General features: G+C 39.6%; 2 protein-coding genes across 3 annotated transcripts in view; both read left to right on the top strand.

The window, feature by feature from the left end:
* The first annotated feature begins 950 nt into the window (after positions 1–950).
* Positions 951–5,404, top strand: Nop17l (Nop17 like). Its single transcript, XM_046611300.2, has 3 exons — positions 951–2,757; positions 3,559–3,962; positions 4,133–5,404. Exons 1-3 carry the CDS (start codon positions 1,060–1,062, stop codon positions 4,515–4,517), a joined length of 2,487 nt encoding a protein of 828 aa, XP_046467256.1. The 5' UTR covers positions 951–1,059; the 3' UTR covers positions 4,518–5,404.
* A 1,399-nt stretch (positions 5,405–6,803) lies between these two features.
* The window catches only part of Elk (Eag-like K[+] channel), an 89,186-nt gene continuing 80,854 nt past the window's right edge, over positions 6,804–15,135 (top strand). The window contains exons 1-5 of one of the 2 annotated variants that reach the window (XM_046611295.2): positions 6,804–7,019; positions 7,859–7,984; positions 8,175–8,301; positions 8,574–8,659; positions 8,837–11,447. The gene's annotated coding sequence lies outside the window, so the exon portion shown is untranslated. Of the gene's footprint in view, positions 7,020–7,858; positions 7,985–8,174; positions 8,302–8,573; positions 8,660–8,836; positions 11,448–15,135 lie in introns of those variants that run through there. The other variant, XM_046611299.2, reaches the window with a different exon arrangement.

The following is a 15,135-nucleotide window of genomic DNA, read 5'->3' as shown; positions in this document are numbered from 1 at the left end:
ATTAAATTGCATTCAATTTGTTTAGATCCAGATCAAACTTCAAGTATCAAGATCGTATTTACAGAAAAATTCAACGTGGCTGAAATTTACCGCACAAATAAATGATTAGCATTTGCTTCTTTTCTTAACTTAAATGTAACATAGTTCAGTAATTTTGTAAGTGGCTTTGCCTATTTATTTTATGTACACTAAGAAAAATTTCATGTGTCATAGTAACTAGAAAAATAGAGTAAAACAGATATCGTTGAAAAAAAACAGTCGCTACTGTCGATACTTTTTTGGTAATTGCAATGCAAAATCAGTTTGTTCGGTTTACTCTACTTTTTTAGTTCAATAAGGCTTTAACATCAACTTATCGCAGCACAAGCATTAAATTTTCGGAACAGTTACGAGAAAATATAGTAACAGTGATCGTAATGGGAAAGAATAGTAACGGATACTAGACTTTCTGTTAACAGTTACAAAATTAATTTTCATTTTGTACCTAGAATATTTATACTTTATTTTTCGATTGTGGTAAAAAGTCAAAATAATTAAGGACTGAGTTGTAACCGGAACTAAAAATTTCTCTCACTGTAATCTTCGTTTCCTTTTATAGACAGCTATTGTAGAATCGGTATTCCAGATAACCCTGTTCGTTCTCGACTGTATATTATTATACCGTATAACGCATTCGTCAGCTACAGGAGCGACGATAAGCTGCCGACGTTGCTCTTTGTGGAAAATCGCTGACAGCGAAAAGTGGTGCAAGTTGACGGACGCAATTCCGCAAATAAAATAATCGCGATGTATGAGAGAATTTGTCCGCGCATCGAGCCGTAAATGTCGGCGGCGCGTTCGCGTCCCGCTCGCGTTTAAAAATCATCGGCTAGTTCGTATAAATTCCACCAGCCGGCCGGCAGAGCTGCGCACATCTGTATGGTCCACGTGGTTATTTGCGCAAGGATTGGATGGAAACTTCTGGGTTGTATTCTCTATCATATATATAGATATATGCTTATGCACCAGTGGCTAAATTAATTAAAGGCACCGAACCCAAACACTAGTATCTACTGGAAGATGGCCGTGTACAACTCGCGATTAAAAAAGAACTGGGAGGATTTGGACGTGACGAAGGAAGAGCTAGAGACGATAACCGACTGTCTTAAGAAGGAGGAATTCCGGAAACTCCTGTTCGATTACGCAGAGGAGGTGACGAACCCCGAGAACAAGAAACTGTACCAGTCGGAGATCGCGCAGCTGGAGAGAGAGAGAGGCGTAGACGTGACGTTCGTTAACCCTGAGCCGGGTTACGTAATAAAAACAAGCGTCGACGGGAGCAGGAAGTGCTTTGTAAACATAAGCCAAAGCTCGAGTGTCGGCAAGCCTTCGAGCCGGCCGAGCTGCGAGGGTGGTAGCCGGGGTTTGCAGTGGTCCATTCCCCACACCTTGGCTCCCCCCCGCGATGACCTCGACAAGAAGAGCGCCCGGTGCGTCGTCTTCGACGTGGTGTTCCACCCGGACACCCTGCACTTGGCCAGCAAGAATTCCAAGTTCCGGGAGACCGTTAATCAGACGGCGTTGGACGGTGTCGAGAGCAGTTTTAAAGTTAAGCTAGACCGGAACAACATCAAGTTCCCCAAGATGAGCTTCAAGGGTGTCAGCCAGCCGACGGTGATCAGAAAGAAGTCGGAACGGCCGGCGGTGCCCTCGGACGTTGACCTTGAGCCGGAGATCTACCAGAAGCTGATGACCAGCTACGACGAGAGCCGTGAGGAGCAGCTTCGAGCCATGGACAAACCGGCCGAGCGGCGGTCGCCTTCGACTAAATATTTCAACGAGAGCAGGAGCACGGAGAGCGAGTGCCCCGCGTACACCACGCCAAAGTTCGTCGTCAAGCATCAGGACAGCGTCGATATACAAGACTTTCATAATCACAAAAATGCCAGACTCCATAAAACTATTCCCAAGAAACTTGTCGTTGAAATCGACCTCCCCCTTCTTAAAAGCGCCGGCGACGCCACCCTTGATGTTCAAGAACGGCTGGTAATGCTGAAGAGCGAGAAACCCGCTAAATACCAGCTTCAACTCCCCCTGCCGTACAGTGTCGATCCAGACAACGGCGGCGCAAAATTTGACCCTAAAAACAAGAAGCTCACTGTCACTCTGCCTGTTCTCAGGGGCGTCGTTCCGCTCTGTGACAACAGGGAGGACAGTGGAGTCGACAGTGATCATGGCAGCCCTTTGGCAGACTCCGGCGATGATGAAGGAGCTGAGAAAAAGGCACTGGTTACCGTTATCGACAGGGAAAGTGCGTTTGGTGAATGTGAGGAAGATACCGCGCTAAGAACTAGTAACAAAAGCGTACCTGACGAGCCGGCGTTCATGAAACCTGATGTCAAATATTCCCTTCCTGCCTTTAGCTGTAATTGTTATGATAAAACTCTTGCTTTTACTATCCACCTCAAAAATGTTGATCCTGATTCGATACGGCATAAAATGCTGAAAGAGAATTCGGGCGTTCATGTGCTTCTCACCTCGGTCGGAGCTGGATTTTTTCCCGTTTATTATTCTATGTGCTTTAAGACTGGGCGAGAATCTATTCGTCCCGAATCACTGGTCATAGAGCCTTGGGATAACAATGTTGTCATTACCGTCGCCTTGGAAGATTGCAGGGAAGACGTGAGCAAGTACTTCGTTGGAATTGACGAAGAGTTTATGGAACTCAGGGAACTATTCGCCCCTGTTTCCCTCCAAAATAAACTCAATGAACTTATGGTAACATTTATTTATTATGCTCATTATACTTTTCTCTTCCCATCGAAAACCGGTTTGATCCTCTGCGGTCAAAGCGGTCTGTGTAAATTAGGTGAGCCACGTGCTACTTTTCATCAAATTTATCACTGTCCATAACGTATTTTATTCAACGCTTGGCATACTTTATTAAAACGCTTTATTCGCACACATTTTGAAATAATGGTCTAGGTATTACTTGACACTTTTTCAATCATTACAAATTGTTTATTATTCAGAATTTTCTATTTTGTAACACGTGTATTACAGTCTGATTCAGCATACTTGCAAAAAAACGAGGATAGCATTGTTTGTTTTGATTTCGGCGTGACCCAGTCTTTTCGCGTAATAGATTATTTATTATCTCGCTCAATTTTACACAGCACGTATGTGTATTTAACAGCACATGGAGGTAATCCAATGTTGCATCAGTCTAGCACTGATAATACTTATCTTATCGATTGAAATACCTTTTGACGTGTATATACAAAGTCCTATTCACCCTCACCAGTACGTCATGTTCAATTCTCTGTAAAATAAGAATTTCTTTCTTGATTTTTTCATTTTATAATTGTGCATTATCAATCTACCTGAGCTAACAATCTTGCACAAGCCATTGCGAAATTATTATTGAAATTGTACAAGAAGATATGCTTTGATTATTATCAAACTTGAATGCAGTAATAGTTTCTTTACATATACCAGTAAGGATTAAGCTTGACTTCCCTGATAATAGCCTGAAACGGAACAATTGTGAATTGAAATTGACATTCTTTTCCTCTTCAGATTCAGCCTTGTCTGCAAACAAATAAGAAGATTGAAGTTATGGGAGAAGGCGATGACATTGTGATTAATATAACGCCAAATCAGTTGGACTCAGACGATGAGGCAGAGCGCGAAGATACAGATTCTTCACGATACGACGATCATAGATCGATATCAGAAAGTAGCGGTGATGAATTAGGAAATATTCCTGGTCCCGCGGGCAGGTCCAAGGGTATACTAAAGTCCCGTCGTAATTATGGCTTTACACGTTCGGTTTCCGAATCGAGCGTAGACGATAGCGCTATGCTTGCTTCTTCTATAGACTTCCATTCCGACTCAATTCCAGAAATAAATTCTGAGTCTGGAAGTTCGAGTTTGAAGAAGACAGTTCGTTTTAATGATGTTGTCGCTCGCCAGTTATACAGGTAATCTTTTGCCAGTCTTTTAACGTATTCTTGTCCCTTTTTTTTTCTCTTCCCTTTCCTTGGACTTGTATTCTTGGCTTTGTTCCATCAAACTTTTTTTATAGCACTGAAGCATCATAATATCTGAATAAATAAATCTTGGTGAATCAGGAACCTACAAATTTTTACAGATCCAACTCAAGTATCCTAGGACAGCGTAAGAAGAACCAGCGCAAATTACGCAATAAGAAACGTGCGCACGATCGTAGAACTAGTGAAAGTGAAAACTCCGAGAGCGAGGAGCGTGCGGAAAAGTACAAAATTAGCCCTAAAAATACCCCGGTGGAAAATAGCGTCCATGAAAATGTGAAGCCAATATTAAATTACGATAAATTGATGGTACACAAAAAATCTGAGCACATCGATATAGAAAATCAAAAAAATCACAACTCTCATTCCAGTAAACGAAACGATGAGAGTACAGAGAAAAATCATTGGAATGATGATAATGAAAATGGTACAAACGCTGTTACAGAAGTCTTTAAGAACGATTTAATTTTTGATCTTGATATTTAATTTTTTCCGATTAATGCAATTCCATTTGATGGCTGGTTCTGAATAATTTATAATATTTGTATACCTTAGTTCAAAGAGATCAATCGAAAGTAGATACCTGATCCATGAGATAATAGGGAAGAATACGGTTTTCGATTTCAATGGCGATAAGTAAGAGCAAGAGATAAGTTGAACAGTGGGGAGGAAAAAGTAACACAAATTTTCTCACACGTTCGAGTACAAGATTTCTGAGAGATGAATTATTACTATTATTTTCACGTACGTCTTGTATAGCTCACTAACGACTGCTAGGCTAGGTTTGAGATATATTGATAAAGTTTTAAATGCAACATGCATACACACGTACTAAATATTATGCAATCAATCGTACTATTTTATAGAGTGAAAATTTCTAATCGTTTATTGATTTTTACACGAATTTATACACTTTCATACTAAACGGGAGGTAATGTTCACTCACCATTGATTTATATAAAAATATTATACTTAATTAAATTGTAGACAATATACAAAGTATAAAGTGAGATCATTAGAGATTCGGCAATATCGGTTAATTGTAAGTAAAATCAGAAACGGTACAGGCAAAATTTGATGAACTTTGCTCAATAGACAAATACAGTCTTTTTGGCTACATATCGAATTTTAAACTTTACAACCGTATTCAACCTTACAATAGTACTGCGGGATAGACAATAGTATTTTACACGCTAAATTAATTATTTCTACATGCACGGGATCAATGAAAAATTCATTGGTCAATATATATTATAACTGGTATTATAAATACGAAAGAAAATTATATATTATGATTTAAAAGGATATTTTGTTCCCAGTGTAATAATCCATGAGAAGAAAATGGGTAATAAACAGTTATGTTATGCAAATAAGGGTTACCTGAAACTTGTATCATTCAAATGCACAGCACAAGAGCGTACAGGGTAACAATATTCTGCAATTAAGAATAGAATTGAACAAAGACAATGACAAAATTTAATGTGCGATTGATTAGACTAATTTCGAATGTTGAACGATGCAACTGACGACCGTTCCACAGTTATAATCGCTCGGATCGCAGTTGTCTGAGTTGAGTGGTTTTCGAGATTCAAATTAACGCCTGACGCGGCGTGTAAAGGCAACCCGACAAACATGTTTCCTGCACCATTAGCTGCACGCATAAATGTCGCGTAGCTGGATCGTAAGGATTAGTAACAACAAATGTCGTCGACACGGCGAGATTGCGAAAAGTCACCAGGCTATGCAAAATTCGCAAGAGACTATTATGAAAGCTACACATCCAAATAGCAGTATCTGCAAATCTACATACATGGTATAGCGGGATGTACAGACATGTTAACGATAACTTATATGATTTTCGAATCTGTGATCAAACATTGTGAAAAGAAGGTCTGAGATTTTTTTTTGATTTTCACCTATTTTTACGCAAATTCTATGCGGCAAAAAGTCGTCAGAGAATTTAGTCTACGCCTGACACTGTTTGCTACGGCGACTCTTTAAACATCTTATCGGTCGAGTTTTGTTTCCTAGGATCGTGCAGCGTCAGGCCGGATTTTCGCGGACGTCAAATTGACGCGACGACAACTTGACACGGCACACTGATCTCTATATGTATAACAAGATCAGTGACACGGCAGCGCTAATCGTAAGACGTTGGCAGCTGAAAGACGCTCATGAAAATGGGCACGACGCAACAGCAAAACGTCGCGCGTCGAAAATCACGTAGTTATGTTAGTGCATCTCAATAACATTTTTATTCGAAGATTTAAAAATCTGAGATTGTTAATTGGGAGTGTGAAGAGATGGACAAAGGAAACGAGACGCAGTAGCTGATGGTGTATTTAATTAGGACTGCGCGTAATCGATTCCTCTCCCAAAATTACTTCGATATAGTGCATCAAAGAATTGATCTAAGTATTTTTCAAAAGCGGCCAAATTTCAACTGAAAAAGTCCAATGGGGTTAACCGGCCTTTTTTTGTTTCCGATTTGCAGAACTCTGAAACCTTTCGCTTCAAATCATTTTCCGGGAATCTCTTTACACTAATTGGACCCCCAGGAATGTCTGAATATATCTTCGATCAACGTATTTTATTCGGCTAAAAGTTGCCAGAAAATCCCATTCGACGCCTAATGCCACGCGCAAGGGCAATTTTTCGAATATTTGACCGCATGGTGCGCAACTTGCATGGCATTTCCGACCGGTCGAGAATTGCTTCTGAGCGTAGCGTGAAGTCAGTCGCTTCCGAGCAGCCGTAGCGAAGCCACGTAAGCCGTAAGTCGAGAATTCAAATCCTCATGGGCAGGCTTCGACTATTTGGGACATGGCCAAACACTAATATTTTATGGCTAAAAAAAAGGCTGTGTAACGTTATTCGATCAGTGCATTCCCACGTGAAACTCGCTGTGGATAATATACAAACGGCATGCAGCGTATGGCCCGCAGAAGAACCGAGTTACTGAAATGAAAACAGCCGGGGACATCGAAGGTGAGTTTCGTGTATAAAATTTTCATTCTTTGGTGCAACTTCAGCTTTTAGCGATTTCGATTCTCGACTCGCTGTGTCGGGTGTCGTTTGTTATTGTTTGTGCGGCTGACTTTCGTTAAGTACGTAGTTGCATTGTTAGCAAGTTTAACTGACGATGAGTCTGTTTAAGCAGCCAAATACAACACGAAAAGTTCGAATGGACTTGGAATCGAGTGTAATTATTACGCTGCAAATTTTTAGACTTCAGTTTTCTTTCTAACATTCTGGAAAAACGGGCCTCGCGGAAGGTGACCTTCGTGCGAGTTGCGTCTCTCACGTGGACACGCGTTTGGGAAATGATAATATTATTACGTGGTTGATTTTGGCGTTGTTTCTTACGTGACAACAAGCTGTAAGCGATTGCACAAGAAAGTTTCTCGATTTGGTAATCCTTTATTACATTTTAACAAAAGTTAATGCAACACGGCGTTATTAATCGTTTCGAAATTTCGAGTGAATCCAGATCGTCAACTGTTAATGATTCCTCATACCTATCATGTATGCATATTTTGTTAGCTCACCTGATTGCAGAAAGAAACTGCAACAACGTTGATTGGCATCAGATATTACCTGAATTGAATGGCCCTCTCTATAAATCTTGGTAGACGTCACTGAATAGATATAAAAGATAAAACAATCCTAATCATTTCTCATTTATTAATGTAACCAATAAGATTTTCCAAAGCTTGGCATATAATACAATACTTATAAACCAAAATTGCATATGTTTGAAAATTGAGTATACGGCTGTTGAAATAGATCAAATATTAACAAAATGTTGTTCTTTTACCTGATTACAGAATTGAACTACTGCAAGAATGATCGAGGTTAATGAGTATCCGCATTAAGTGACTCCAGTAATATATGTTGGAAAACAAAATGCAGAAGTTTCGCAGGTCGCAATTTTATGAAAGACTAGAAAACAGGTACACATTTAAGATTATTCTTGATTATGCCTTTGGACGACTTTCAATCTGAGAACATTATCAATTAGTTGAAATTGATTCGTTTTGAGTCCTTCATTATATTTAAAAAACAACAGTAATTTTTCAACGTCTTGTATATTAATTATGCAAAACAAGTACTTATAAAATGTTATTTTGTACCTGTTAACAGGGATACAACGTATTGCAGCACTATCAACCACATTTAGCGATGATCTGAATGACGTAACCCAATCAATCGATCTCTGACAACAAACTGAAAATTAAACCACCCGCCATGCAGTGAATAAAACTAAAAGGTAAATTCAACATGAATTTTAATTATCATGTCCCTTTTGATTGGAAATGATTTTAGATGGTAGCTGCTCATTAATTTTATTACGTATTTATTCAATATCTGTGCATATTTTATTACTCCTCTGGTATTAATTTCAGCACTTCATTTATAAATCAATCAGAAACCACTGAAATATCGTGCAAATAACTTATTTTAGCGCAAATGGTCTGTAGTGACATTAAATCTGATCCAATTACATTGTGCGAGTAATATTTATTTACATTCTTATTGTAGTATGAAAAGTGTGTCACCACCATACAAACTGAGATGCTACGGCAACATCATGCTATACATGTAAAGTGTGGAGCAGCCCGAAGGAGGTAAGAAAACTTATTTTAATCATTGCTCAATAATTCAATGTGTGGTACATTTGATACCTAATTTTTGTCATTGCGTAACTTGTGGTGAAAGAATATGGAAGTAGACAACAGTAATAATTCATCTGAGAACTGAAAATCCAGTTTGCTAAATTTGAGCTTTCTTTTTCGCTTTTTCAGAGCCAAGCAGAGACATCCGAGTAACTTCTCCATTACTCAGCAACGTTGGTGAGTTTGCATGCGTTTGGGTTACTGGTGTATTTCCCTGGGACTCCTCCATAACGTGGCGTGGCGGTAACAATTGTTACACAAATCTTCGATATCTTAGCTTCATGGATAGGCTCATTCATGATTGCAACGGTGCTTGACTTAAGTTAGATCGGTTTCTATTTATGTTGCAGTTGAATTATTTTACCATAGTCATTTAAAGTTAGAAATTTTGCACGTTGCTAAAAGTGGAATGAGCATCGCGACAGGTCACCATCACTTACTCAGCATTCGCGAAAACCAACTGTGTTTAGCTTGTACCGATATAATTACCTACCTATGTTTGAATTTTCTCATGATGTCGTTTAAGTGGTGGATATACCTGAGGTTTAAACATATTCCAACAATTGTTTAATCGATAGCAATTCAAAGTCTGGCAGAATGTAACCTAATTAAATTGCATGATATATCTTGAATCATTTTCGATTTCTTAGTACTCAGCAGCTATCGAATAACAACAGGCTTAGCTCGCTTAGAAAAATGCTGATTAGCATACAGGATGTTTTTAATCCACCTTACAAAAGGTTGATGTACCGATAGTCAGCAAGCGGTTAATAAAATACTATTTTCGCTGACTATGGTACAAAAACATTTTGCTCCCCACAGGTAACCAATGAAAAAGTAAGTCACAGTGACCACGGCGCAAATGAGGAAGAATGATGTGTGTTGGAAAGATTGGATAATCGTTTAGAGCGAATATAGGTAATCGGGTAGGTAGGTGGTCGTTGTGGGATCCGTCGTGAGTTTGATGCAGATGTGCGTGTGAATCTCTTTTCACGATTTCCGTTGGGTTGTTCCGTTGGTAATCAGGCGAGGGTAGGAAGGTCGCGATGTGCCGCGATGTTACTAACTTTTGTAACCCACAGCGTCAAATGATCACAGTGATTTTTTTTCAGAAACACGTAAAATACTCGAGTATAAGAGTCTTCGAACTATTACTGAGCTTTTAAATTCCAACGTGGTTCAATTTCCCATTTCTTGTCGCTCTGCTATCATCTTGCAGTTGTTATTCAATTCGATTATTTGGTCATTATCGGTAATTATTTCATTCAACTGATTTCTGTGATCGTCTGAATGGGCAAAACGCATCTCTGAACCATCTATCGCGTTCCGTGGTACGTTGGATGGGGAGAGATGCTGAGCCCGAAGACTTCGCGTCGAAGAGGACCACCGACCGTCACGCCACACAATAATGCATGTCCTCCAACCTCCCGCCCGGACTTGACTCGCATCTCAGAACAACAATTCGCATCGCAATGTGTCGGATTCAAACAGACGCAGATGCGGATTGGGTTTCTACAGAATTTTACAAGTCCTAGATATGTAAGGTTTTTTGACAAGTTAATTGGTCGTGCCTTTTTGCGCGTAGATTAATCACAGGAATCGGACGCGCCTTTTGCGCGACGATTGATAAACAGGATGGCGACAGACCGGAAAAACCGGGAATAGTCGGGGAATTTTATCCATCGGCAAAAGTCAGAGAATTCTGAATATTTGGTCGGGAAAAGTCGAGAAATTATATTTTATCAAAGTTGTCGCCACCCTCAAAATCCGAATCGATCGATCGCGTTTCTTGCTTAGCGATTTCGCAAACGGTATATGAAAATGTCAAGCACTCTCCATGTTTTAAGCCTTCAGCTTTCCAATCAATTTTTTTACTAACTGAATTTTCGAGTCTAAATTGACCGCACCTTTTGCGCGTTGACTTGATACCTTTTGCTTCTGAGAGAAAGCGTGGCATTTGCAAGTCAGCGAACGATTGACGAGGATATAAATCGCGGAGTGTATAGTGATATTGAAGAATCTTGTCGTAAGTACTTATAAAACATATATGACAATGAGCTGTACAAAAGTATTTTTTTACTGATTGTCTTGTCTTTTGTTTCAGGGCAACGGGATATTTTTTTTATTCGAGATTACCGACAAATATTGAGTCTTCACTCGAACAAAATATTTATTTTAATAATTCTAGGTAGAAAATAGATTTTGATTCCAAAAATGTATGACTTTTTCTTCAATCATAGAAATGATAGAGTAGAAAACTGTTTTCGTGAACCTTGGTGTTCGACTCGACATTGTCGGTGCACACAATTGTGCTATTCCTAACTTTGTCTGTTTTAGCTAATCAAATCTTCCATCTGTTTCAGCTAACCAAACCTTGTGTCGATTACAGCTAATCAAATCTTTTGTCTGTTCCAGCAAATCAAATCTTTCGTATTGCCATCGAAAGTTTTTTTATTAACATCCGAAGCGATTTCTGCCATGATTCCGGAATCGTCAGTAAAGCCTTCATAAATCCTGCTAAAATTGAATGGAAATGTGTAAAATTACTGATCGGAGAATTATCTCACTTCTGGCGGCTTGGCAGAGTATCTTTTTTTGGGGTGAAATATTTCCCTGATCAGCAATTTTTCATGCTTCTTAGCACGCGGCTGATTCGAAACTTGAAAATGACCAGAGTCGTCTTGTACCTTGAATTGCCTATAAATAGGAGTCCCCTGATGCACATCCACGAAAACGCATGGTATGTATTCCATTTTTTCCATTCACAAACTTGTTTGAATTCCGCTGAAATGACATTTTGGAAAATTCCCTTTGAAACTGATCATTCTTCGAGACGACATGCTGGGTGCAGGGTATTGAATTTGGATATCAAATCAATTGAACCGCTAAGAAAGTAGCGTATTGAAATAATTGGATATCAAACCGACCGTAGCCCGCAAGTAGACTTTGATTACCGCTTTCGGATTGATTTTCTGTTAACTGAATATCCATATCCCGCCGGCAAAACGAAGGTTAGAGGAGAGCTGAAGGGCAGGGGGAAATTACAGAATTCTGTTATCCCGACTCAATTTAACATTGGGATCTTGTAAGATGGGTCGATTAGTGCAAAGCAATTGAATTACCACTGGATCCACAGCCAGAAGAAAGATTAGCTCAGGGTTAACCACCTATATAGGTATGTCTTCAGTCAACGACACTGGTGCGATTAGTTTATTCGTTGAGTAAAATCAGATTCCGCCTTGAGTAGAGATGCACATATAGAAGTTAAACAATGTTTTGCAGTGAATGTTGAGCAACAAAGTTTGTTTATTTCTTTATTCGTGCCACAACACAACAACAGTTGATGTGTGTGATTTGTTTTATTTTAACCACTACACCGGCATTTCGTTATGGTAAGCGTGCTCTGTATTATCCACCGCTAGCGTGACGAATAAGTACGACAGAGTACGAGTCGGTAATCGAACGGCTCTTACCATCCAGTTACGTCGAAAATTAGTTCTAAAAACCTATTCCATACTAGAGAGCGCTACGAAATTGGGGACACAACAAACACGAGCATAGGCTCTCTCAGGTTTCTCTTCATCCAGGGCTTGCATGTGTCGTTGACTAAAGATTACTAAATAGGCTAAATAGTCAGCTAAATGGGACAGTTTCAAGCTCGCTATGAAGCGGAGCTTCGGTACAAAAGTTTCCTACCATTACCGATTTGATTAACATTGCTAGCACCACGAACGAGTCGGTAATAGTAGGGCACTTCATAACCCCCGGATCCGTCGTACCCTCTTGCTTGCTTCAAAAGAATAACCACATCTGGCTGTATTAACCAATCTTCAGGCAACGCATGCGGTATAATTGGTATAAAGAAAGTAATCAAGCTTGACATTAACGCTACTGAACCGTTTGTTTTAAGAATTCAGCACATCTAAATAAATTGAAGGAATTTCACGGGACAATATTTTCGATTGTAAATTGTCGAATTTCCTTTGAACAAATCAACTGTAGTCAAATTGCTTGGGTTAACTCGATCTGAAAAAACTTTTTTCAAAATACAATCCATGCACCATCGCGATACAACGTGAAATAAAAAATGACTAGCGCGTCACAAGCCGCCCCGTGGCGCAAAGTGTAGAATTTGATACACATTACAGGTGTTGCGTAACAAAACTAACCATGTGCGTGTTGTGCGTACATTACCATACATGGAGGTATGGGTGCCTGATAAACTCGTTTAAAATAAAATGCAATCGATATCACCTGATCAATTTTCACTCAATCATATCGCACCTTCAGCGTGTAAGCCCGAGAATCGCATTGAAAATGCGATATTTTTAATATGGCTTCAAAATACCTTTATCCGAATTTTGAAGTATTTCAGCCATATTCATTCGCAACTATTTGCGCAAATGATAATTTTCGGCAAAGAAAATCAGCTCATTATAATAATATACACGTAGCACACAGAGAAGTTTTAACCACTTGTAAATATTACAAAAATACGCATTGTTTCTGGAATTTATAATACCTTGGTAATATTCAATCTGCTCCAAGGTACACTTGACTTTTTAAAAGATTCAAAATTTCTGCATCGTCACGTTTTACTACAACTCGAGATTAAATGGCACTCAATTATTGTCACTTTTTATTTATCTATAATATCCACGGAGCAGTGAGTCTGTTAGCCAACGTGAGAAGTCTAAATGTAATACGTTGCGGATTAATCATAATTTTTATTCCGGAAAACCTAGAGATACATCGTTAAATTTTTCACGTCAATCAAATTGAGCTAGGATAACCGGGTTACAGTTGAGTTCCTATATAGTTACATCAAGTCCATCACATTCCAAGCTTATTCGGCAAGGGTCTGATCAGAGTCGGGTTAGGGTTTAATTCCGGCATCCCTAAGACAATAACCTGTCGATAAACTAAACAGGTCAATATAACGGGGCGCAGATGGGCAACTTCTGCATGGGTTATTCCTCGGGGATCGAGAAATCTTTGTTTAAACCCACAGAAATGATTTCCATTTTCCACTGAATAGATACGGTCGCTGGATACCTCGTTAAAGAAAATAACAGTCATTTTATAACTCCCATTGTCTATATATAGAAATTAACCACGCATAACCGAAACGATATTACAGGGCTCGGGGTTTGACATCGCAGCTGTAGGTCTATAAATCATGTGTCAAAGAAATACGGACGTCAGAATTCAGACGGTAATTTTCCGAACCGGGCGGCAAAATATGAAACCCGAAAGTGGAACAAGCACGTGAGAATCCATCCAGCGATAGGCCGGGCACCCGCGGTCTGGTGCAGCCAGGTGGTGCCGGGCGGAGATACATCGATCCCTCTTGGGGGTCGTTACCCTCGCCCTCGTGGTTGTGGGTTACCCCGTTCGACGTTGGTCAGGTTTTTCAGCGCCAGCCGTACGTCGGCCAGGATTCAATAGCTGCCTTGTCGTCGCTGTTTGCGATTTTGAGCACGCGGCGGGCGCTGATCGGACCCAGAGAAAATCCCTTTTCCTGCAGGTGTGAAACTTCACCGTCCAAGACGTTGCGTTATATGAGTTTCGGTATCTGTTGTCGAACTTTGGACATAATCTGGCCGAAATTATTACTTGAAAAATTATTGCTCGAGAAATTCTCTGCGGATCATTCGGTAAAGTATTTTATACCAGCAATGAACTCGAATTGAGACTTTATAACACGGCAGTGAAAATATGCATGGAAATTCTCTGCGATAGATCCTTTGCATTTTTATGACTATATGAAAAAATTCTTTCCAGAGTTGTGAAGGAAAATTCCTCTCCTCGGATTCTTCGGAAAAATGTTCAACTGGATACTTATATTATACGTATGTTGTACCTAGGAATCGTCGAATTATGTTCTCATAATACGCGCTTGATTTATACTTGGAAAACTTTTTACCCCGACCAGGCGCATAATCTTGATTACCGATCAGTGGTTATTCAGGTTACCCATATTACTACGAGCACGGGTTGATCTGCACCGAAGAATAAAGTAAAAATGTGAATATTCTTTCTTCGGGCTTTGGTTTATGTTAGACATAAAAATGATTGACGGTTCAGTCTCACGCACTCCGCGCATCAATCACTTCGGTTTACGCAAATTTCGGTAAACAAATCTAGAAATAATGAAATAATGCCCGTTTGAAAAGATCTCGCGGTCTCTTCTATCTCCCGGTTTTCATGCAAATTATACCACACCCTCTTTATGCATAAATATCTAATCGTTTTCCGATTAACGTGCTTGGAAAATCCTTCCAAAAACCACACAAGTTCTGCCCTCAATTTTGACTCTGGATCTTAGAAACCCAGCGAATGACGAGTAAACCCAAATTCACGTGGACCAAACAATTGACGAAAAAGTCTCATCGATGCCTGTGGATTCGTGAACGAAAATTAACGCG

Source organism: Neodiprion pinetum, chromosome 2 (assembly GCF_021155775.2).
Source record: "Neodiprion pinetum isolate iyNeoPine1 chromosome 2, iyNeoPine1.2, whole genome shotgun sequence".
In the NCBI taxonomy this organism is placed as follows: domain Eukaryota; kingdom Metazoa; phylum Arthropoda; class Insecta; order Hymenoptera; family Diprionidae; genus Neodiprion; species Neodiprion pinetum.
The sequence above is the reverse complement of the archived record's forward strand: the minus strand, read 5'-3'. Positions and strand labels throughout refer to the sequence as shown.

Excerpts from the sequence above, each read along its gene's own strand:
- Nop17l (XM_046611300.2), top strand. The coding sequence starts at position 1,060 with ATGGCCGTGTACAACTCGCGATTAAAAAAGAACTGGGAGGATTTGGAC. Across the intron at positions 2,758-3,558 it reads ATAAACTCAATGAACTTATG|ATTCAGCCTTGTCTGCAAAC; the intron begins GTAACATTTATT and ends TTTCCTCTTCAG. Across the intron at positions 3,963-4,132 it reads GTCGCTCGCCAGTTATACAG|ATCCAACTCAAGTATCCTAG; the intron begins GTAATCTTTTGC and ends AAATTTTTACAG.